The following is a 23,233-nucleotide window of genomic DNA, read 5'->3' on the forward strand; positions in this document are numbered from 1 at the left end:
CAATATTGCTTTTTTTCTCATGTCTTCTATCTTGTCCCTGTGAAGTTTAATTTAGAGCCAAAGTCAGAATTTTACTTTTACTTCAATAAGATTCATTTTATTAGATTTGAACTATTAGTGTGATATACTAAAATCTCCTTGAATGCCCAGTCATATTTGCCATCTGTCCACATTTTATTGAAGTTATTGATAAAATATGACTATAACATTGCCAAGAAAATAGTCCAAGAGCAGACCACTAGTGACTACCCTCCATATTGATATGAATCTGAAAGACTTAGGTCTTATAGTCATTAAAATATCAGTTTCCAGATTATCTATCCTTGCCACTCTCTGGACTCTATCTTCCTCAGCTCTCATACATGGTCTAGTCCTACTATTGTTCCTACAATGATTTACACAGTTAAGGTCACCCAGCACTTGGAGAATTTTTAGAGAAACTGCTGTTTATAACTTTAAAAATATAAATAAAGCTAACCCCCAAAAAAGGAAAAAGTTCATATCCAGAGCATCCTGCTATAGTAAAAATAATGTGAGATTGAATCCTAGGTGTTCACCTTAACACTATCAGTTTTCTCATCTCTACAACAGAAATAATAATGACCTTACAGGGTTGTTTTAGGGGAACTAATGCATGCAAAAAACACTGGCACATTCTTAGCTTATAATGAATGTGCAATATAGGATTACTATTGTTGTTGCTTTTGTTCTTATTGTTATTATTAATTACTGCATGGTAAAAGATAAAAACACAATAACTACTGGCACACAAAGACAAACCCAAGAAGAAAAGGTAAAATGAAGCCCTGGATTCTGTGTTAACTGATATTCAAAAAATGGAACTGATACATGAACATGAGATGTAAAGGAGACCAAAAAATGACTTTGCCTAGCTTAAGATGCTCAGTGGATGGGGATGTCAGTGGCCAGTGTTTGGGCTGATAGAGTGGACACCATTGAGTTCAGTTTTGAAAATGGATTGAGGTAACAAGAGGATATGCAAAAGGAGATACAGTCTACTCAACATACCAATATGAATATGAAGAGACAGAACAGTGATAGGAGTCACCTGTGTATTTTCAGGAATAATAGAAAACCTACAGTTTAAGAAGGAAGACAATATAGAACATGTTTCTGGTGGCCCAATGTAATAATCTTGAAAACAAGGTAAAATTAGACTAACGATTCTTACCTAATAAGGTCATGCACTAGTGGTCACTACTTCTAATAGAATGTTACTGTCTTTTGAAAAATAAAAATTAAGTGTGCCTACCTTCTCTTCACTCATTATAATTTCTAGAAGATCAACATTGATCTGATGGCAAGTTCTCTCATCAAGCAGAGATGGAATTCACAGATAAATAGGAACATGAAGCTAGGAGCTTGTGATGTTTTCCTACCATAAATTGAATTTGTTTCCTATAAATATATATCCTACCATTTTGGGTATAAAGATCATCAACAGATATTTATCAAATATCCATCAGGTCAAGGCAGGGGTTACCAAAAAAGTAGTTGCAGACCCTACACACAAAGAACCTGCAATAGTCACATAGTCCCCTCCATAAAATCTCCAATAACTCCAATTAATCTAAATCCAAATTTGCAACTTGCTAAAACAAGTATAGATGAGTACGTGAGGAAGTTGGGAAGTAAATAGATGTCACTGGAGAAATAAAGGTGGAGGTATGGGTGGATCTGGGTTTGGTTAGGAATGAATCAGACCATCCCACAGAAGAAGGCTGCTCCCTAGATGCAGTTGCTATAAAAAGGCCCTTAGCCCAGAGTTCAGTACCCAGCAAGCTCCTTCAGCTGCATTCTATTCACTCTTCTTGTGAACAAGGTAAGAGGGAGTACATTTAAATTTGCCTACTTGGTGTTAAGCAAAATGAAAATATGGAAGAATGTGTATTCTAAGGCAAAAAAAAAACCTTCATGTTTAAGAGTTTTCTCCTTTATTTTTAGTGTCACTATCACAAAAAGTTTACTTCTATATAGACAGTCAATGAGGGCACAAATTTGCTTTCCATGAGGATACTCAATACTCTGTACAGTTAGATTCTCCGTTCATTCATTCAATAAATATATATTAGCTATCTTCTATTTGCCAAGCTCTGTTTTTTGGTACTGCTTTAGCAGCAGTGAACTATATAAACTCATTACTCTTAGGAACTGGCATTTAGTAGGGAGAGGCAGTCAGTAAACAAACAGCAAATAAAAGCATTTCAAATAATAACAAGAATAATGAAGAAAGGCAAATTGATGTAGCAGAGCGGTGGGAGGAGGAACGTATTTTAGATCAAATGGCCAGGTGAAACTTCTTTGAGGAATTATCCTTTTCTTTTTTTTTTTTTTTTTTTTTGCTTATTGAATAAAGGTTTTAATTGACACATAATTGTGTATATTTATGGAGTACAGTATATTTTATTGCATGTATACAATTTGTAATGATTAAATCAGGGAAACCGGCATATTACCTAAAATATCATTTCTTTGGCTGGGAATATTCAAAATTCATTTTTAAATTTTTATTAGTACATGTTTACATTACATGCTTATACTTGTTGTATGAATTTGATACATGTACACAACACATCTTAATTCTTTTTGAAAAATTAAGAATCCATTTTTCTAGCTATTTTGAAACATAAAAAATTATTGTCACCCTAGTATACTAGAATTTATTCCTCCTATCTCTGTTTTTAGCTTCCACATATGAGTAAGAATATGTGGTACTTGTCTTTCTGTGCCTGGCTTATTTCACTTAACATAATGTCCTTAAGGCTCATCCATATTGCTGCCAGTGATAGGATTTCATTATTTTTTATGGCTGAATAAAACTCCATTGGGTATATACTCCTTTTCTTCATCCATTCACCTATAAGTGGACACTCATATCTTGGCTATTGTGAATAAACATGGGATATATATCTAGTAGTATCTTTGGGTATATATCTAGTAGTAGGGCTGCTAGATCATATTATAGTTCTATTTTTACTTTTTAAAGAATGTTCACACGGTTTTTCCGTAAGAGTGGAACCAATTTACAATCCTACTAACAGGATGTAAGAGCTCCCCTTTCTCGGCATCACTGCCAGCATATATTTTTGTTTTGTTTTGGTTTGGTTTGGTTTGATTTGGTTTTTGGCTTTGGGTCTTAGTGATAGTTTTCTAACTAAAGTAGGATGGTATTGCAGTAAGCTGAGATCTTAAAGATAAAAGAAATTAGCCAAGGTAAAAGGCAGGATTCTAAAGTAGGAATTAACTTATTCCAAAGGTTAAAAAGAAGCTAGTGTCCTTATAGCAAATTTTAAAAGAGGAATATGGTGATTTCAGAGAGCTACCCAGGATTGGGCCATGTAAAAAGGAGCATAGTAGACTTTGTACATTAAGAACATGAGGAAGGATGTAAGAGAATTCAGGTATCTTATGTACATGTACCAACTCCCTGTGATGAAGGTAATCATTATGTACTGCAAACATATATTATTAAAAATAAAAATAAAATGAGTACATGAGAAGTCACTGTAGAGTAGTAAAATAATCTAGTATATGTATTAAACAGTCACTCTGGGCTGCTAAGTGAAAAACAGGACTACAGGAAGTGGAAAAAAGTAGAAAGAACCTCCAAAGCACAAGGACCCGAGTTCAATCCCTGGTACCAAAAAAAAAAAAAAAAGTAGAAAGACCATAGTAGTTTAAATGAAAGAAAATGGAAATCATAATAAAAATCATGAGAAATACCCAAAACTATAAATTAGCCATAGTCCCTGTCTTTTTCCGACATTGATTCATCAGTATGTCTGGTTCTAGTCAACTCTGCCTGCACAACATGCCACACCCACTCCCACTGGCTCCTTCTCTACACCTGTCATCCTAGTCCAAGCTACCCTCCATCCCATCTCTGTTATATGAAAATACCACAGCCTATTTATCCATTTTTCTCCTGATAAATATTTGAGTTGTTTCTATTTGAAGAGGCATTATAAATAAGAGACTATGAACATTGTGATGTAGGATTTTGTTGCATATAGGTACGTATCTCTGTTATGCCTAGTCTGAAAGTAAACTGCTGGGTCTTAGATACTACCCAGCAATTTTCCAAAGTGTTTCTGAGAGTTCATGCTCCCTCCAGCATATGAAAGACTTTTATTCTCCACATCCTCACAGATACTTCATGTTGTCAAGTTTCTTTCCCTGTTTATCTTTTTAGTTATTTTGGGAGTGTGCTACAGTCTCACACTGTAATTTCAATTTGCATTTCTCTAGTGATTAACAAGGTTGAAAACTTGATATATTTATTTAAAACTTTATATATTTATATTATTTATTCATTTAGCTACGCTCTGTAAAATTCCTGAGGGACTCATTTTCCCAATGAGATATTTGTATGTTTGTATTAATTTATAGGAATTATTGTTATATTCATTTAAATTTTTTTGAGACAGAGTCTCAGTATGTAATCCAGCCTGACCTTGAACTCACTACGTAGCCCAGGCTGGCCTAAAACTCATGGCAATCCTCCTGCCTCAGCCTTGCAAGTGCTGGGATTACAGGTATACGCCACCATGCCTGGCTATTGGTTAAATTTACTGCAAATATCCTCCAACACATACACACACACTCCAGCTTTCTAGTTGATCTCAAAGAAGGGTTAATCTGAAACAACCTAATAGTGTATTGCACAAAGTAATATTTTTTAACTGTATCATATCATTCTCTACAAAAACTTATCCAGTGACATCCCATTGTCCTCTGAATAAAATAAACCAATGTTATACTCAGACACTTAGAACCTCATAATCTGAACCATGTCTATATCCCTGACTTTAACTAGTATTACTCCTGGGATTTCTTATTTTCTCCTTTCATTTCAAATGTCTTAGAAATTTTAAATTCTCTTTCAGGGGATACCCATAAATTCATCAAAATATATATGTTCTTATGTGATTTAACCACAGCAAAAATTAATTGACACCTGTTTCCTCTTACCAATCTAAGGTCCAAAAATGCTTTACTCCTGACTATTACAGTAATATATTTTATATTATTGTTTCCTTTGGTATTTTAGTTTCACCTGATTTTACAAGTTCTGAAGAAGTCATTATGACTCTTTTGTACAATGAGTGCTTGTTTAGATTTACTGACACACTACTTTCTTTCATTATCAATGAGATAACTGAACATTACTTAACTAGCATTCCTCAAGTGACAAAATGAAAACCAGTCAAAAATAAACTTGTTTGTATTATATTGAAAATCTATTAAAGCCATCCTATCCAATTAAAAATACTACAAACTTAATGACATGCTTTTAAAAAAAAAAGGCAATGAATATTTCATGTCTTACCACTGGAGAAATTGGCTTTCACAAAAGTCTCTGCAATTTAACCATTCATAAAATCAGCATTGGAGAATTGGTTTTCAACAAATTACTATGACTAAATTTTCCTGTTTCGGACTAGTGACACATTCTAAAATTCTGCTATAACCAACAGCCAGATCAACAAGAAAGATGACCTTAACTACAGCACACAGGTCTCTGACAACTACTGTTATGACTGGGCTTAGGCCCAGAAATGAGCAATGCCAGTAAATTGGCCTAGTCTTTGTTGATTTTCACTGTGTCTATTGTAGACAGTTTTTCATGGGCAGTTTTTATTTTTAAAGACAGATTACTTAGGGGAGAATATAGGATTAAATGTGGAAAATCATTTAATAATACAATCTCAAAATAAAAAAGTAGTATAAGACAAAGTTTTACCTCCTCTTTCTAGGTTCACATAAACCACCCCCAAAAAATGTCCACTCTCCTGGAAAACATAATTGCCATCATTGACCTTTTCCACCAATATTCAAAAGAAGATAAAGAGACTGACACATTGAGCAAAAGAGAGCTGAAGGAACTGCTGGAAAAGGAGTTTCGGCCAATCCTGAAGGTAGGCACTATTTGAGAGGACCAAAGAATAAAGTAATTCTGTTCTTCACCAATAACCTAACAAGATTATTCTGAATGCTCTTTAACCATTTCATTTGAAACACAGTCATATTTCAGAATTTGCTTTTATCTCTATAACTATACATATACATATACAGACACCCTATGTGAAAGAAAAATGATATAGATATTTCATTATAAACACAAGATGAACAATTATTTAGCTATCTATAATATTATTACCCATATCAAGAATATTATCAAGGTATATTTAAAAGACAAGTAAGTCTTGGATTATACAAAATAATGACTCTTGAAAGAAGGTAACAAGGCAATTATTTCATGAAATCTTTTCATCATTCTCTACTAGTCTATAAAGCTTATTTTTCCAGAGTTTCCAGAGTTATCAGCTGAATCAAAAAAGCTAAAAAGAAAAAGCTAAAGGGAAAAAAATATAAGAGATTTGTTCCATTATGGTACCAAGAGTTCTTGAAACCTGAATGAACTCAAGGTTAGTTAGCTGACATTCTGAGTCAGATGTGGTTTACCACTGTGAATTTCTTTTTACAGAATCCAGATGACCCAGACACTGCTGAAGTCTTCATGCACATACTGGACGTAGACCACAATGATAAAATAGACTTCACAGAGTATTTGCTGATGGTACTCAAGCTGGCTCAAGCATATTACCAGTCTATTGGAAGTAAGACTTCACATACATCAAGGCAAAAACACAAAAGGAATAGTCATGGTTATGAAGATGAAGATGATGAGGTAGATGAAGGAATAGAAGACCAAAGGAAAAGAACTCACAGTGACTCAAGGAAAAGTGGAAGAAAACACAATAAAGAAAGATCCAAGAGTCCAAAACGGAACAGAAAAATTAGGCATAGGTCTACCTCTGGAGAAGGAGGACGAAAAGGTAAATCAACCACTCCAACAGAAAGCAAACAACATGGAAAAAAACATCAGAACTCACAAGGAAAACACAAAAGGTCTAATTCTACAGAAAAAGGAGAAAGAAGGCAAAAAGAAAGAACTGGTCATTTAGAAAGAAAGGGAAAGAAGGGAACTGGACTGGGTTGTGACACAAAGGAAATATTTGCAAAACAGGAAATGTCAAACAATGAAGACTCATATTGCAGATCAGAAGGAGAAGAGTTTACAGCACTAAATACTCAATTATGGGAAAATCAATCATTTGACAGGCAGCCAGCATATGGACAGAGGAGGGGACAAGAATCCCACCACGAGCACTCAGGAGACAGCCCTAGAAGTTCCAGAACTGGACCTGGACACTCCAGGTCGAGGACAGACAGATACCAAGAGGCCAGCCACAGTCAGGAAAGTGATAGTGACGGGCATTCAGAAGACTCAGCCACAAGATCTCCTTCAACCCACACAGGGGCTGTCTCCCAGCATGGCTCTACCGAAAGCAGGGAAAGAAAAACCAGTAGGCACTCAGTGTCCCATCAAGGACACTCAGCCCAAGAAAGGCAGGCTGACAATGCTGGTGAACACTATGGCTCCACTACACAAGGATCAAGAGGAGCACATCAAGGGCAATCAGTAGACAGCTCGCAGCAACAAGGCTCCAAGCATAGTCAACCTTCCTCTGCTTCTAGGGACATCAGACATAGGGTTGCCAATGAGAGTAGAGTCAATGACAATGAGCAAAACTCTGAATCCTCAGAAAGACGGGCCAGGTTCTACCAGGTATACAATGAGGATGAGTCTGACTCTGCCACTGGACAACACCAGACCAGCAGTAGAGCCACCAGGGGATCCCGCCAAGAGCAGGAACGGGACAGTGCTAGGCATGGGGCCTCTGAGGGCCGTCAGACTTCCACTGGCCGACAGACCCAGTCCTCCCGGGGAAGGTCTGCATCTGGACACACAGGAAGACAAGAACCCCACCACGAGCAGGCTCGAGACAGCTCCAGACACTCTGGGTCCCATCAAGCTGGTACAGTCAGACACCGTCGCCCACAATCCGGCACAAGGGGACAGCAAGAACCCCGCCACGGGGAGGCTGGAGACAGCTCACAACACGTTTCATCCGATGAGGGTAAGACTGGCCAGCATGGGAATCCACGATCCAGCAGTGGAGTAATACACGGATCCAGGCATGAGCAGGCAAGAGACAGCTCCAGACACTCGGGGTCCCGGCATGCTGAAACACCCTGGCATGGGCGTCCACAATCCGGCACCAGGGGACAACAGGAACCCCACCCTGAGCAGGCAAGAGACAGCTCCAGACACTCGGGGTCCCGGCATGCTGAGACACCCAGGCATGGGCGTCCACAATCCGGCACCAGGGGACAACAGGAACCCCACCCCGAGCAGGCAAGAGACAGCTCCAGACACTCTGGGTCCCATCAAGCTGGTACAGTCAGACACCATCGCCCACAATCCGGCACAAGGGGACAGCAAGAACCCCGCCACGAGGAGGCTGGAGACAGCTCACAACACGTTTCATCCGATGAGGGTGAGACTGGCCAGCATAGGGATCCACGATCCAGCAGCGGAGTAAGACAGGGATCCAGGCATGAGCAGGCAAGAGACAGCTCCAGACACTCAGCGTCCGGGCAAGGTGAGTCAGCCAGGCATGCACACCCCAAAGCGGGCTTGAGGCAGGCCAGTGAGAGCGAGGGACAGTCTGAAGGCTCAGAAAGTCAGTCTTGGTTGTACCAGGAATACACTGAGGATGAGTCTGATTCTGCCACTGGACAACATCAGACCAGCACTAGAGCCACCAGGGGATCCCGCCAAGAGCAGGCACGGGACAGTGCTAGGCATGGGGGCTCTGAGGGCCGTCAGACTTCCACTGGCCGACAGACCCAGTCCTCCCGGGGAAGGTCTGCATCTGGACACACAGGAAGACAAGAACCCCACCACGAGCAGGCTCGAGACAGCTCCAGACACTCTGGGTCCCATCAAGCTGGTACAGTCAGACACCATCGCCCACAATCCGGCACAAGGGGACAGCAAGAACCCCGCCACGAGGAGGCTGGAGACAGCTCACAACACGTTTCATCCGATGAGGGTGAGACTGGCCAGCATGGGAATCCGCGATCCAGTGGCGGAGTAACACACGGATCCAGGCATGAGCAGGCAAGAGACAGCTCCAGACACTCGGGGTCCCGGCAGGCTGAGACACCCAGGCATGGGCGTCCACAATCCGGCACCAGGGGACAACAGGAACCCCACCCCGAGCAGGCAAGAGACAGCTCCAGACACTCTGGGTCCCATCAAGCTGGTACAGTCAGACACCGTCGCCCACAATCCGGCACAAGGGGACAGCAAGAACCCCGCCACGAGGAGGCTGGAGACAGCTCACAACACGTTTCATCCGATGAGGGTGAGACTGCCCAGCATGGGAATCCACGATCCAGCGGCGGAGTAACACACGGATCCAGGCATGAGCAGGCAAGAGACAGCTCCAGACACTCGGGGTCCCGGCATGCTGAGACACCCAGGCATGGGCATCCACAATCCGGCACCAGGGGACAACAGGAACCCCACCCCGAGCAGGCAAGAGACAGCTCCAGACACTCTGGGTCCCATCAAGCTGATACAGCCAGACACGGTCGTCCACAATCTGACACCAGGGGACGGCAGGAACCCCACCACAGGCAGGGTAGAGACAGCTCGGGACACGTTTCATCCGATGAGGGTGAGACTGGCCAGCATAGGGATCCACGATCCAGCAGCGGAGTAAGACGGGGATCCAGGCACGAGCAGGCAAGAGACAGCTCCAGACACTCGGGGTCCAGGCAAGGTGAGTCAGCCAGGCATGCACACCCCAAAGCGGGCTTGAGGCAGGCCAGTGAGAGCGAGGGACAGTCTGAAGGCTCAGAAAGTCAGTCTTGGTTGTACCAGGAATACACTGAGGATGAGTCTGATTCTGCCACTGGACAACATCAGACCAGCAGTAGAGCCACCAGGGGATCCCACCAAGAGCAGGCACGGGACAGCGCTAGGCATGGGGGCTCTGAGGGCCGTCAGACTTCCACTGGCCGACAGACCCAGTCCTCCCGGGGAAGGTCTGCATCTGGACACACAGGAAGACAAGAACCCCACCACGAGCAGGCTCGAGACAGCTCCAGACACTCTGGGTCCCATCAAGCTGGTACAGTCAGACACCGTCACCCACAATCCGGCACAAGGGGACAGCAAGAACCCCGCCACGAGGAGGCTGGAGACAGCTCACAACACGTTTCATCCGATGAGGGTGAGACTGCCCAGCATGGGAATCCACGATCCAGCGGCAGAGTAACACACGGATCCAGGCATGAGCAGGCAAGAGACAGCTCCAGACACTCGGGGTCCCGGCATGCTGAGACACCCAGGCATGGGCATCCACAATCCGGCACCAGGGGACAACAGGAACCCCACCCCGAGCAGGCAAGAGACAGCTCCAGACACTCTGGGTCCCATCAAGCTGGTACAGTCAGACACGGTCGTCCACAATCTGACACCAGGGGACGGCAGGAACCCCACCACAGGCAGGGTAGAGACAGCTCGGGACACGTTTCATCCGATGAGGGTGAGACTGGCCAGCATAGGGATCCACGATCCAGCAGCGGAGTAAGACAGGGATCCAGGCATGAGCAGGCAAGAGACAGCTCCAGACACTCTGGGTCCCATCAAGCTGGTACAGTCAGACACCATCACCCACAATCCGGCACAAGGGGACAGCAAGAACCCCGCCACGAGGAGGCTGGAGACAGCTCACAACACGTTTCATCCGATGAGGGTGAGACTGGCCAGCATAGGGATCCACGATCCAGCAGCGGAGTAAGACAGGGATCCAGGCATGAGCAGGCAAGAGACAGCCCCAGACACTCCGGGTCCCGACGAGGTGAGTCAGCCAGGCATGCACACCCCAAAGCGGGCTTGAGGCAGGCCAGTGAGAGCGAGGGACAGTCTGAAGGCTCAGAAAGTCAGTCTTGGTTGTACCAGGAATACACTGAGGATGAGTCTGATTCTGCCACTGGACAACATCAGACCAGCAGTAGAGCCACCAGGGGATCCCACCAAGAGCAGGCACGGGACAGCGCTAGGCATGGGGGCTCTGAGGGCCGTCAGACTTCCACTGGCCGACAGACCCAGTCCTCCCGGGGAAGGTCTGCATCTGGACACACAGGAAGACAAGAACCCCACCACGAGCAGGCTCGAGACAGCTCCAGACACTCTGGGTCCCATCAAGCTGGTACAGTCAGACACCGTCGCCCACAATCCGGCACAAGGGGACAGCAAGAACCCCGCCACGAGGAGGCTGGAGACAGCTCACAACACGTTTCATCCGATGAGGGTGAGACTGGCCAGCATGGGAATCCACGATCCAGCGGCGGAGTAATACACGGATCCAGGCATGAGCAGGCAAGAGACAGCTCCAGACACTCGGGGTCCCGGCAGGCTGAGACACCCAGGCATGGGCATCCACAATCCGGCATCAGGGGACAACAGGAACCCCTCTCAGAGCAGGCAAGAGACAGCTCCAGACACTCTGGGTCCCATCAAGCTGGTACAGTCAGACACCGTCGCCCACAATCTGGCACAAGGGGACAGCAAGAACCCCGCCACGAGGAGGCTGGAGACAGCTCACAACACGTTTCATCCGATGAGGGTGAGACTGCCCAGCATGGGAATCCACGATCCAGCGGCGGAGTAACACACGGATCCAGGCATGAGCAGGCAAGAGACAGCTCCAGACACTCGGGGTCCCGGCATGCTGAGACACCCAGGCATGGGCATCCACAATCCGGCACCAGGGGACAACAGGAACCCCACCCCGAGCAGGCAAGAGACAGCTCCAGACACTCTGGGTCCCATCAAGCTGATACAGCCAGACACGGTCGTCCACAATCTGACACCAGGGGACGGCAGGAACCCCACCACAGGCAGGGTAGAGACAGCTCGGGACACGTTTCATCCGATGAGGGTGAGACTGGCCAGCATAGGGATCCACGATCCAGCAGCGGAGTAAGACGGGGATCCAGGCACGAGCAGGCAAGAGACAGCTCCAGACACTCGGGGTCCCGGCAAGGTGAGTCAGCCAGGCACGCACACCCCAAAGCGGGCTTGAGGCAGGCCAGTGAGAGCGAGGGACAGTCTGAAGGCTCAGAAAGTCAGTCTTGGTTGTACCAGGAATACACTGAGGATGAGTCTGATTCTGCCACTGGACAACATCAGACCAGCAGTAGAGCCACCAGGGGATCCCGCCAAGAGCAGGCACGGGACAGTGCTAGGCATGGGGGCTCTGAGGGCCGTCAGACTTCCACTGGCCGACAGACCCAGTCCTCCCGGGGAAGGTCTGCATCTGGACACACAGGAAGACAAGAACCCCACCACGAGCAGGCTCGAGACAGCTCCAGACACTCTGGGTCCCATCAAGCTGGTACAGTCAGACACCGTCGCCCACAATCCGGCACAAGGGGACAGCAAGAACCCCGCCACGAGGAGGCTGGAGACAGCTCACAACACGTTTCATCCGATGAGGGTGAGACTGGCCAGCATGGGAATCCGCGATCCAGTGGCGGAGTAACACACGGATCCAGGCATGAGCAGGCAAGAGACAGCTCCAGACACTCGGGGTCCCGGCAGGCTGAGACACCCAGGCATGGGCGTCCACAATCCGGCACCAGGGGACAACAGGAACCCCACCCCGAGCAGGCAAGAGACAGCTCCAGACACTCTGGGTCCCATCAAGCTGGTACAGTCAGACACCATCGCCCACAATCTGGCACAAGGGGACAGCAAGAACCCCGCCACGAGGAGGCTGGAGACAGCTCACAACACGTTTCATCCGATGAGGGTGAGACTGGCCAGCATAGGGATCCACGATCCAGCAGCGGAGTAAGACAGGGATCCAGGCATGAGCAGGCAAGAGACAGCCCCAGACACTCCGGGTCCCGACGAGGTGAGTCAGCCAGGCATGCACACCCCAAAGCGGGCTTGAGGCAGGCCAGTGAGAGCGAGGGCCAGTCTGAAGGCTCAGAAAGTCAGTCTTGGTTGTACCAGGAATACACTGAGGATGAGTCTGATTCTGCCACTGGACAACATCAGACCAGCAGTAGAGCCACCAGGGGATCCCACCAAGAGCAGGCACGGGACAGCGCTAGGCATGGGGGCTCTGAGGGCCGTCAGACTTCCACTGGCCGACAGACCCAGTCCTCCCGGGGAAGGTCTGCATCTGGACACACAGGAAGACAAGAACCCCACCACGAGCAGGCTCGAGACAGCTCCAGACACTCTGGGTCCCATCAAGCTGGTACAGTCAGACACCGTCGCCCACAATCCGGCACAAGGGGACAGCAAGAACCCCGCCACGAGGAGGCTGGAGACAGCTCACAACACGTTTCATCCGATGAGGGTGAGACTGGCCAGCATGGGAATCCACGATCCAGCGGCGGAGTAATACACGGATCCAGGCATGAGCAGGCAAGAGACAGCTCCAGACACTCGGGGTCCCGGCAGGCTGAGACACCCAGGCATGGGCATCCACAATCCGGCATCAGGGGACAACAGGAACCCCTCTCAGAGCAGGCAAGAGACAGCTCCAGACACTCTGGGTCCCATCAAGCTGGTACAGTCAGACACCGTCGCCCACAATCCGGCACAAGGGGACAGCAAGAACCCCGCCACGAGGAGGCTGGAGACAGCTCACAACACGTTTCATCCGATGAGGGTGAGACTGCCCAGCATGGGAATCCACGATCCAGCGGCGGAGTAACACACGGATCCAGGCATGAGCAGGCAAGAGACAGCTCCAGACACTCGGGGTCCCGGCATGCTGAGACACCCAGGCATGGGCATCCACAATCCGGCACCAGGGGACAACAGGAACCCCACCCCGAGCAGGCAAGAGACAGCTCCAGACACTCTGGGTCCCATCAAGCTGGTACAGTCAGACACGGTCGTCCACAATCTGACACCAGGGGACGGCAGGAACCCCACCACAGGCAGGGTAGAGACAGCTCGGGACACGTTTCATCTGATGAGGGTGAGACTGGCCAGCATAGGGATCCACGATCCAGCAGCGGAGTAAGACAGGGATCCAGGCATGAGCAGGCAAGAGACAGCTCCAGACACTCTGGGTCCCATCAAGCTGGTACAGTCAGACACCGTCGCCCACAATCCGGCACAAGGGGACAGCAAGAACCCCACCACGAGGAGGCTGGAGACAGCTCACAACACGTTTCATCCGATGAGGGTGAGACTGGCCAGCATAGGGATCCACGATCCAGCAGCGGAGTAAGACAGGGATCCAGGCACGAGCAGGCAAGAGACAGCTCCAGACACTCGGGGTCCCGGCAGGCTGAGACACCCAGGCATGGGCGTCCACATTCCGGCACCAGGGGACAACAGGAACCCCACCCCGAGCAGGCAAGAGACAGCTCCAGACACTCTGGGTCTCATCAAGCTGATACAGCCAGACACGGTCGTCCACAATCTGACACCAGGGGACGGCAGGAACCCCACCACAGGCAGGGTAGAGACAGCTCGGGACATGTTTCATCCGATGAGGGTGAGACTGGCCAGCATAGGGATCCACGATCCAGCAGCGGAGTAAGACAGGGATCCAGGCACGAGCAGGCAAGAGACAGCTCCAGACACTCGGGGTCCCGGCAAGGTGAGTCAGCCAGGCATGCACACCCCAAAGCGGGCTTGAGGCAGGCCAGTGAGAGCGAGGGACAGTCTGAAGGCTCAGAAAGTCAGTCTTGGTTGTACCAGGAATACACTGAGGATGAGTCTGATTCTGCCACTGGACAACATCAGACCAGCAGTAGAGCCACCAGGGGATCCCACCAAGAGCAGGCACGGGACAGCGCTAGGCATGGGGGCTCTGAGGGCCGTCAGACTTCCACTGGCCGACAGACCCAGTCCTCCCGGGGAAGGTCTGCATCTGGACACACAGGAAGACAAGAACCCCACCACGAGCAGGCTCGAGACAGCTCCAGACACTCTGGGTCCCATCAAGCTGGTACAGTCAGACACCGTCGCCCACAATCCGGCACAAGGGGACAGCAAGAACCCCGCCACGAGGAGGCTGGAGACAGCTCACAACACGTTTCATCCGATGAGGGTGAGACTGCCCAGCATGGGAATCCACGATCCAGCGGCGGAGTAACACACGGATCCAGGCATGAGCAGGCAAGAGACAGCTCCAGACACTCGGGGTCCCGGCAGGCTGAGACACCCAGGCATGGGCGTCCACAATCCGGCACCAGGGGACAACAGGAACCCCACCCCGAGCAGGCAAGAGACAGCTCCAGACACTCTGGGTCCCATCAAGCTGATACAGCCAGACACGGTCGTCCACAATCTGACACCAGGGGACGGCAGGAACCCCACCACAGGCAGGGTAGAGACAGCTCGGGACATGTTTCATCCGATGAGGGTGAGACTGGCCAGCATAGGGATCCACGATCCAGCGGCGGAGTAAGACAGGGATCCAGGCATGAGCGGGCAAGAGACAGCTCCAGACACTCGGGGCCCCAGCAGGCTGAGACACCCAGGCATGGGCATCCACAGTCTGTCACCAGGGGACGACAGGAGTATATTAGTTACAGTATAAGGAGCAGTGATATACAACCAGGTTTTTATGGCTCTTCAAATGATACATCAAAGCAGTTGGAATTTAGTCGGTCACACAGATGTTATTACTATGAGTGAGAAATTAGTGGAAATAGAATTAAGCCAAACAGTAGGAAAAATTACATATAATTCAACTTTCAATCTAGAAACTTTACATAGTAGTTTCGGTTAATAATTTTTTCCTACCATTTTCTTTGGAATATTCTATACTACTTCATGGCCCTTTGTTTTTCTTATGGCCCTTTCTTTTTCTTCTCTGGGATCTTTTAACTTTATAGTCAGATAATGTTAAGTCAAAGAAATTAATGTGACTGAGGACTAAATTTGGAAAACTATGATTGTTTGGATATTGTATTGTACTGTATTGGATATTGGATACTGTATTGCATTTTAGAAATTAAATTTGGATCCACTTCTGTTTGATACTTGAATCTTCGAATAATGTTTCAAAGGAGCCAAACTACAAAAGCAGTCTTATAGACTCCCTGAATCCTGTATTACTCTCAAAACTCAGTAAATCTCCCTGTATTCTCCTTCTTTTGCAACTGTTTCCTTTAGCATTTAATAAAACCATATTTGGCCTATAGAATTTTAGAAAGTAAACTATATAAAAATTGAGAATAAACAATTGATCATATATAACACATTTTGTCTCTTTTGTGCTTTTTTCTCATAAAATCTAAAAATTTAATTTTTCATGTATAGAACTAAATCTCTTTACTCTATCATGGAAAAGTAGAATGACCATATAGTAGTATACACCATGCCAAAAATAAGTAATGAATAGTAAGAGAAGGAATTTATTCAAATCTTGTAGTTTTGTCCAGCACAAACACTGTCCCACAGTACCACTTTTCAGAAATAAAAAGGTTTTTGTTCTATTGTAAATATCACAACCATCAGTACAAAAGCATTAACCCAATGGCTATTAGTCATCAAACCAACATCAGAAAACAGAAATAACTGACCATAGGTCCTCCGCCAAAGACACTGACAGATGGAGCCTAAGGTAGCTTCATATGATTTAGGCAAGTGGATAAGGAGAGGGGTAAAAAGGACAGTACAAATGTCACATGGGTCCACCATCAGAAGGAATATCATCCTATGGGAATCATCCCAATTTTCCTTCCTATAATATTTGACCAAAAAAGCCATGTTCTCATTGTGCAGATGAGTCTATCACACAAATAACTGATACCAAAACAGCAATGGGATTTCAAGTCTCCAAACCCTGAGTTTCTTGAATTCTTTCTTGAATTTTTTACTTGAACAAATCAAGCTAAAGTGAAACTGATTGCCAATGTGTGAATAACCCCCACTGGAGACATGGACTGAACGAAAAGAAATAAGCTCATTTTTCTAATTGGCTTTATAAGTATGATGGCTGTGTTTGCTCTCCACATGCCACTTACAGGTGGCACTTCCATCCTACCAGTGGCCTGCTTCTCTGGCAGAAGTGCTATCCCAAGATATCTCTACAAAGATGCATATTTCAAGGGCCAGGGATTTGGCTCAGTGGTGCCACTGCCTGCCTCACAAGCACAAGGTCCTGAGTTCGATCCTTGGTACTGCAAAAAAAAAAAAAATGCACAATTCATAAGGTTTCAAATTTACAGACTCCTCAGAGCTGCTACAGATACAGCCATGGGGTCCCTAGTTTCACAGCCAGATTTTTCTTCTTCCTGTACTCCCTCTCTAAAGAAGTCAGCCCTACTTTACAGGCTAAGGAATAAAAAAATAACAAAGAGAAAATAATCCAGAACTAGTGTAATTAATGTGCAGATACTGAGGGACACTGACTGACATTACGACAGAGATAAACATGTGTACTTGGCAATAACTAAGCTCCCCACATTTTCTGAAGAACCCATAAACAACTGAAATTGTTTTCTTTCACATCCCTGCTGACTGAAGAAAGGACGACCGGATAATTCTTTTTATTAGCTGCCAAAAATCAGTTTACCCAAAAAAGGTGAAACAAGATTCACTGGAGACATCAACTTTTCTTTGTGTTCTTCCCTTCTTTTATAAAATTTTTGTCCTTGTTCTAAATTCAGTTGACCAACTCTCTCACACATAAATTAATAATTTTCATTCAAAATAACATTTCTAAGGTTTTCTTCATTGAGACAATCATAAGGGACAAATTGTATCTACCCATCTCTTTCACAAAAACTTTCTCAACACATATCAACCCACAGCAACCTTATCCAGTGGGGAAAGCAATACACAACAGTGGAGTGGGAAGAGAGACAAGCACAAGCTTAACTATTCACAATCAGCCTTCAACTATTCATCTGCAGTGTCATGTGACAGAGTTTCTTCAAGAGTGGGCCACAGAAAATTGCACTGCTGGTATGCACACCTTACTACTGGACTTAACAAAATAAGGACAAAAACTGAGCAGAAGGATTTAGAAATGTTTACAATTTGGCACTGACACAAATTACAACTATTTAATTATTTTTGAAAATTTTATGAAAGTATCAGTTCCTGATAGATTAGATATATAAACCCTGATCTTTCAACACAGATAGTATAAGAAACACTGTTCTATAGTTCTCACTACAAATGATTGAATTTGAATTTTATCTAGTGGACAAGCTTATAGACAAGGATTCTCTGTTAATCAAATGTCTAGATTAAACAGTATGGGATGGTATGGAGAAGATAAAAGACACAGAACCCTGCCGATAAGTAAGAATGGTTCAAGGAAAAGATAAAACCAGAATCCAAATCAAGTCAGTAGCAGTGGAATATTTAAACAATAAGGCCAACTAAATTTGATCAGTGACTGAATCTGATAGCTGAAATAAAAGAAAGGGGATAAAAGATAGGGAAAATGGATGAAGTGTGAAACCATTCAATGAGGGAAGGAATAAGATTGGAAAAAAATGGGTAATCAATTTTCAACCTAAAAGACTCAAGTGAAGCAGTCCTACAAGCAAGCAGATAAACATGTCTATATTTCAAACCAATTAGGTCTTGAATCACCAGTATATACGTAGTTTACTGAACCGGTTAAAGTACATAGTCATAGTCAAACAGGAAAGAGCTCAGAACACTCGTGGTCTTCTCAGACACTCATTATCCCCTGTGCAGGCTAGATCCACTATAACAGACAACAGAAATCTAATTTTATTCAGTTCATTAATAAGGGGCCATCAGGAGACTAGAATAGGTAATCATCTTCTCCCATGGTTATGCCATGTATGAACATGGGCAGTCTGGATTCAGCACAATTTTAAAAAAACAAAGATTACATAGCCATGGACAGTCAAAAGTTAGGTGAGGAGCTCATCAAGTATAAAGCCAGATAGAGGGACATAAAAAACCCAGGGCAAAATGGGGACGGCTAACATTGCAAAATTATCACATGCTTATCTGTGGATGACGATTATAATGGTTATGTGTGGCTGATAATTGTAACATTATCACATGTTTATCACGTTACTCTACTCAAATTTATGTTGACCTTGTCCCCTTGCCAGAAACAAAGGCTAAGACTTTGATTGGCCTGGCCCACACCAATCAACAAAACAGTTTGCCTCTACAAGAATGAAGTACACCTCAAATTCACAGGCCATTCTGAGTAGGATGCCCCCTGTCTTGAAGCACCACTCTGCTGCTAAGAGAGCTCTCCTTCTGCTTTCTCTTCATTTGCCACACTTTAGATAAACTTTCGCATCACAGTATACTAGTCTTGACTCTCCCATTTTCTGCTAAGAGCCCCACTTCTCCATTCTTCACTAGAGTTAGGGCAACAACCCAAAGAGAGATAGAGCGTCATTATAGGGGACCCCCAGTCCTCCCTTCTCAGAGACCCCCACCCAGACACAACACAAAGATTGGCATATACTCAAAGGCAATCCAGACATTCTAATGAAGAATCAGCATCTAACACAGGGGAAAGAAATGGATCCGATTATGGACAATCAAAAGGAAGCATTGGATTTTCAGGGTAGACTTACAAACAAATATTATAAATACATTCCAGATTTACTATAAACAAATGTCAAGGATGCAAGTATAATTAGTACAGTGATGATGAAATACAGTATAAAAACACAGACAGAGAGTCAGAATCAACCTACCAGCCGTCTGAGTGTGGACAAAGCAGTTGGACTCTAGCATAAGAGAAAAATAAAGATCCAATTATAGAAACTTAAAGAGATAGCTCTATAAATTCTGATACTAGGTCTTTTCAGAGCCAGATACTCCACTAATAGGCAATCTAAATCCATACAAAGATGATTATACTCAACACTAAAAACAAATAGCCAGCCATAAATAGACAGAAGACAGCTCTGGACAATGAGTGTCTTAATAATGGCAAGATACAAACTCATGGACAGTTTGGATCTAGTCATGGAGAGGTTGAGTCAAAGAAAACAGAAACACGTGTATCCACCCAGGAACACTTAAAAGATAACTACAGATGCTTGGAGTATTCTAGGACAGTCATCACCAATAGTTGGAACCAGTACAGTACAAATAAAAATCCAGTTAATAGGCTGGGGAAGGACAATCAGGAGACTCATATGGAGAATGAGCATTAATCTATGAAAAATCTATACCTAGAAGGACAAGCCATAGTCAAAAGACAGTAGTGGATACTCATAGTCTATATCCACATAGTCTATTACCAGTATAAGCAGAAAACAGGCAACCATGTTATACTTAATACAGTAACAGTGAAGGACAATCAGTGGGCCGAGATAGACTATCAGCATTCACCCATGGTCAATCAGAATACAATCAAAAGCAATCATGATTCACCACAAGAGGAAGACAGGACACTAGCCATGGAGAGTTAGAAGACATTTCTAGACATTCAGCATGTCAACATGGCCAAATAACAAATAATTCATGGAAATTCTGGAACCACCCAAGGAGAATCTGGGCTCAGTATAACAGGAAGATATGCATTTCACTACGAACAACAAGGTGATACTTTTAGATAGCCCATATCTACTTTCAGACAATCTGCATTTACAAAGTCTGGATCAAGCACACATAGACACTGAGGATCCAATTATACTAGTGATAGTGACACACAGACATGAGATGAACATAGAAAGTCAGCATCATTTTACGTTCAATCTGGGTATAGATACTTGAGACACAGTCAGAAGACAAGGCAAGACATTCAGAGTCTTACCACAGACACACATTGGAAGGCAATCTTGGCCTCCCCTTGGATAGCTGAGCTATAGCACCAAAGCACACAATTTAGCCATAGACAAATAAGGAATGGGTATGGATATTCAGAATATATTCACACATAATCATTTACACGTTCTGAGTCTAGTATGAGTAGGCAAGGAGGATCCAGTCACAGTCAGTCCGGTGATAGTGAAGGATAATCAGAAGACAGAAAAACAGTCTTTTCTTCCCATGATGAGTCTGAATATAGTCATAGGAAATCTGGTCTAGTATAATAGGAAGGGATGAGTCCAGCCATGGGAAATTCAGAAGACAGTTCAGGATTCTATCAAAGGTGGACACCTACTTATAGGCAAACTGTTTCTACCATAGAGAACTTGGGTCTAACGTAAGAGAAAGACATGAGTTTATTTGTGGACAATCTGGGTAATCTCATAGGCAATCATCTATATAGACTGAATTCATAAACAACAAAACATCAGGGACCCATTACTGATCAAGTCAGTGATAGTGAAGTACAATCAGAGCATCAGAAGAGAAGTCAGAAGCAACCCATGGATGAATGAGGCCAGTTCAAGAAAACAATATAAATTTACCTATTGCTCGTGAATAAGCAGGCCCAGACATATAAGATTTCATATTGGCCAGAAAGCTACTAACAATCTAAGTCTACCCATGCACACTTAGGATGCAGAACAGGACAAAAGCAAGGATCCTCCCAGAAAGATTTCTATCTCTGACTCCCCTATCTTTCATTTACCTTTAATGCTTTATAATATTATTTTCATACTCTCATTCAGGCTTTCTTTGAGGGAACCTCTTGCATTGTCTGAACTTAAATGATTTGTTCTCCAAAGCTCCATTCTCAGTTCTTTGCCATTCTAATCAGTTTCTATCATTTATAACATAGTTTATCTGAATAGAAAAGAGGTAAAATGGATTTTTCATTCATAGGTTTTTGTTAGCAATTTTTACATAAATGGTTACCTGAAACTAGAGCTTCAGACACTCTGTCCATGCAATGACAGGAATAAGTCAACACCTTCCAGTAATAACTTTCAGTATGAATGGTCTCAACTCCCCAGTCAAAACACAGATTGGCAGACTGGATCAAAAACAAAACCCAACAGTATGCTGTATACAAGAAACACATTTTATTCAGAAACAAATTCATAGGCTAAAAATCAAAGGATGCAAAACAATATTCCACACAATGAAAGCCTGAAGACAAACAGAAGTAGCTATCTTATTTTCAGACAAAGTGGACTTAAAAGCCACTCTGATCAGAAGAGTCAGAGAAGGTCACTACACATTCATTAAGGGAACGATTCAACAGAATGTAATAACAATTGTAAATATATATGCACCAAACATTAGTGCTGCACCCACCTTCCTTAAAAACAATAATAATTGACATAAACAATCAGATAAACATCACAATTGGGGAATCTTAACACTCCACTGTCACAAATAACTAGACAAAAAAGTCAACAAAGAAATATCAAAGTTGAATCACACTTTCAAACAAATGGACTCAACAGACATCATCAGTATTCCACCCAGCAACAACAGAATACACATTCTTCAAAGCAGGACACAGAACATTCTCCAAAATAGATTATATATGAGCAAATAAAGCATGCTTAAGTAAATAGGAAAAAATAAAAAGTATCCCATGCATATTAACAGATAATCTTGCAATGAAGCTAGGATTCACTGATAAAAGAAACCACAGAAATTACATCACCACATAGAAATGACACAATACACTCTTGAATAACCAATAGGTTACAGAAGAAATCAAGGAGAAACCAAGGAGACAATAATGTCAATAGAAAATACAAGAACAAATGGGATAGAATGAAAGCAGTCCTAAGAGGGAAGCTTAGAGCTGTGAATGCCCACATGAGAAAAACAGAGCAAGACATACAGATAAGTGAGGCATATAGGACTCCAACTAGGCTTGATCAAAAAAAATCTACACATAGGCATATAATTGTTAAGATTCCAGAAACCCAACAGAAGAACAAAATTCTACAAGCAGTGAGAGAAAAGAAACAAATCACATACAAAGGAAAGCCCATCAGAATCATGGCAGACTTCTCAACACAAACCCACAAGGCAAGAAGAGCTTGGAGTGATGTATTTCAAGCCTGAAAGGAAAACAGCCTCCAACCCACACTGATGTACCCTGCAGAACTATCTTGCAAAATTGATGGAGAAATAAGATACTTTCATGACAAAGAGCACCTTAGGAACTTCATGAATACCAAACCAACACTCCAAAAAATTTTGGACAATATCCTAGGAAAAGACAACGAGGATCACAACTTCAGGAAACCCAGCAGAATGAATCTGTTGGTCACGATAAGAAGTTAAATGCAAAGAGGAAGAATCCAACAAAAAGAAAAAGTTGTGACAATGAGAAGTCAATACGTATCAGTTATAACCATCAATGTTAATGGTCTCAATTCACCAGTTAAAAGAAATAGACTGGCAGAATGGGTCAAGAAGCAAGATCCAACA

The 23,233-nt window shown here is 44.3% G+C and overlaps 1 protein-coding gene across 1 annotated transcript; it reads left to right on the top strand.

Annotated features, from left to right (window-relative positions):
• Positions 1–1,761: 1,761 nt before the first annotated feature.
• Positions 1,762–16,202, top strand: Flg (filaggrin). Its single transcript, XM_021265986.2, has 3 exons — positions 1,762–1,843; positions 5,778–5,939; positions 6,509–16,202. Exons 2-3 carry the CDS (start codon positions 5,802–5,804, stop codon positions 15,617–15,619), a joined length of 9,249 nt encoding a protein of 3,082 aa, XP_021121645.2. The 5' UTR covers positions 1,762–1,843; positions 5,778–5,801; the 3' UTR covers positions 15,620–16,202.
• Positions 16,203–23,233: the final 7,031 nt, after the last annotated feature.

Source organism: Heterocephalus glaber, unplaced genomic scaffold (genome assembly GCF_053883595.1).
Source record: "Heterocephalus glaber isolate CG9 unplaced genomic scaffold, H.glaber_assembly_v1.0 deba00001795, whole genome shotgun sequence".
NCBI classification, from domain to species: Eukaryota; Metazoa; Chordata; class Mammalia; order Rodentia; family Bathyergidae; genus Heterocephalus; species Heterocephalus glaber.

Bases quoted from the DNA above. Each gene is read 5' to 3' on its own strand.
- Flg (XM_021265986.2), top strand. From the start codon at position 5,802: ATGTCCACTCTCCTGGAAAACATAATTGCCATCATTGACCTTTTCCAC. The intron at 5,940-6,508 runs GTAGGCACTATT...TTCTTTTTACAG, and splicing joins AGTTTCGGCCAATCCTGAAG to AATCCAGATGACCCAGACAC.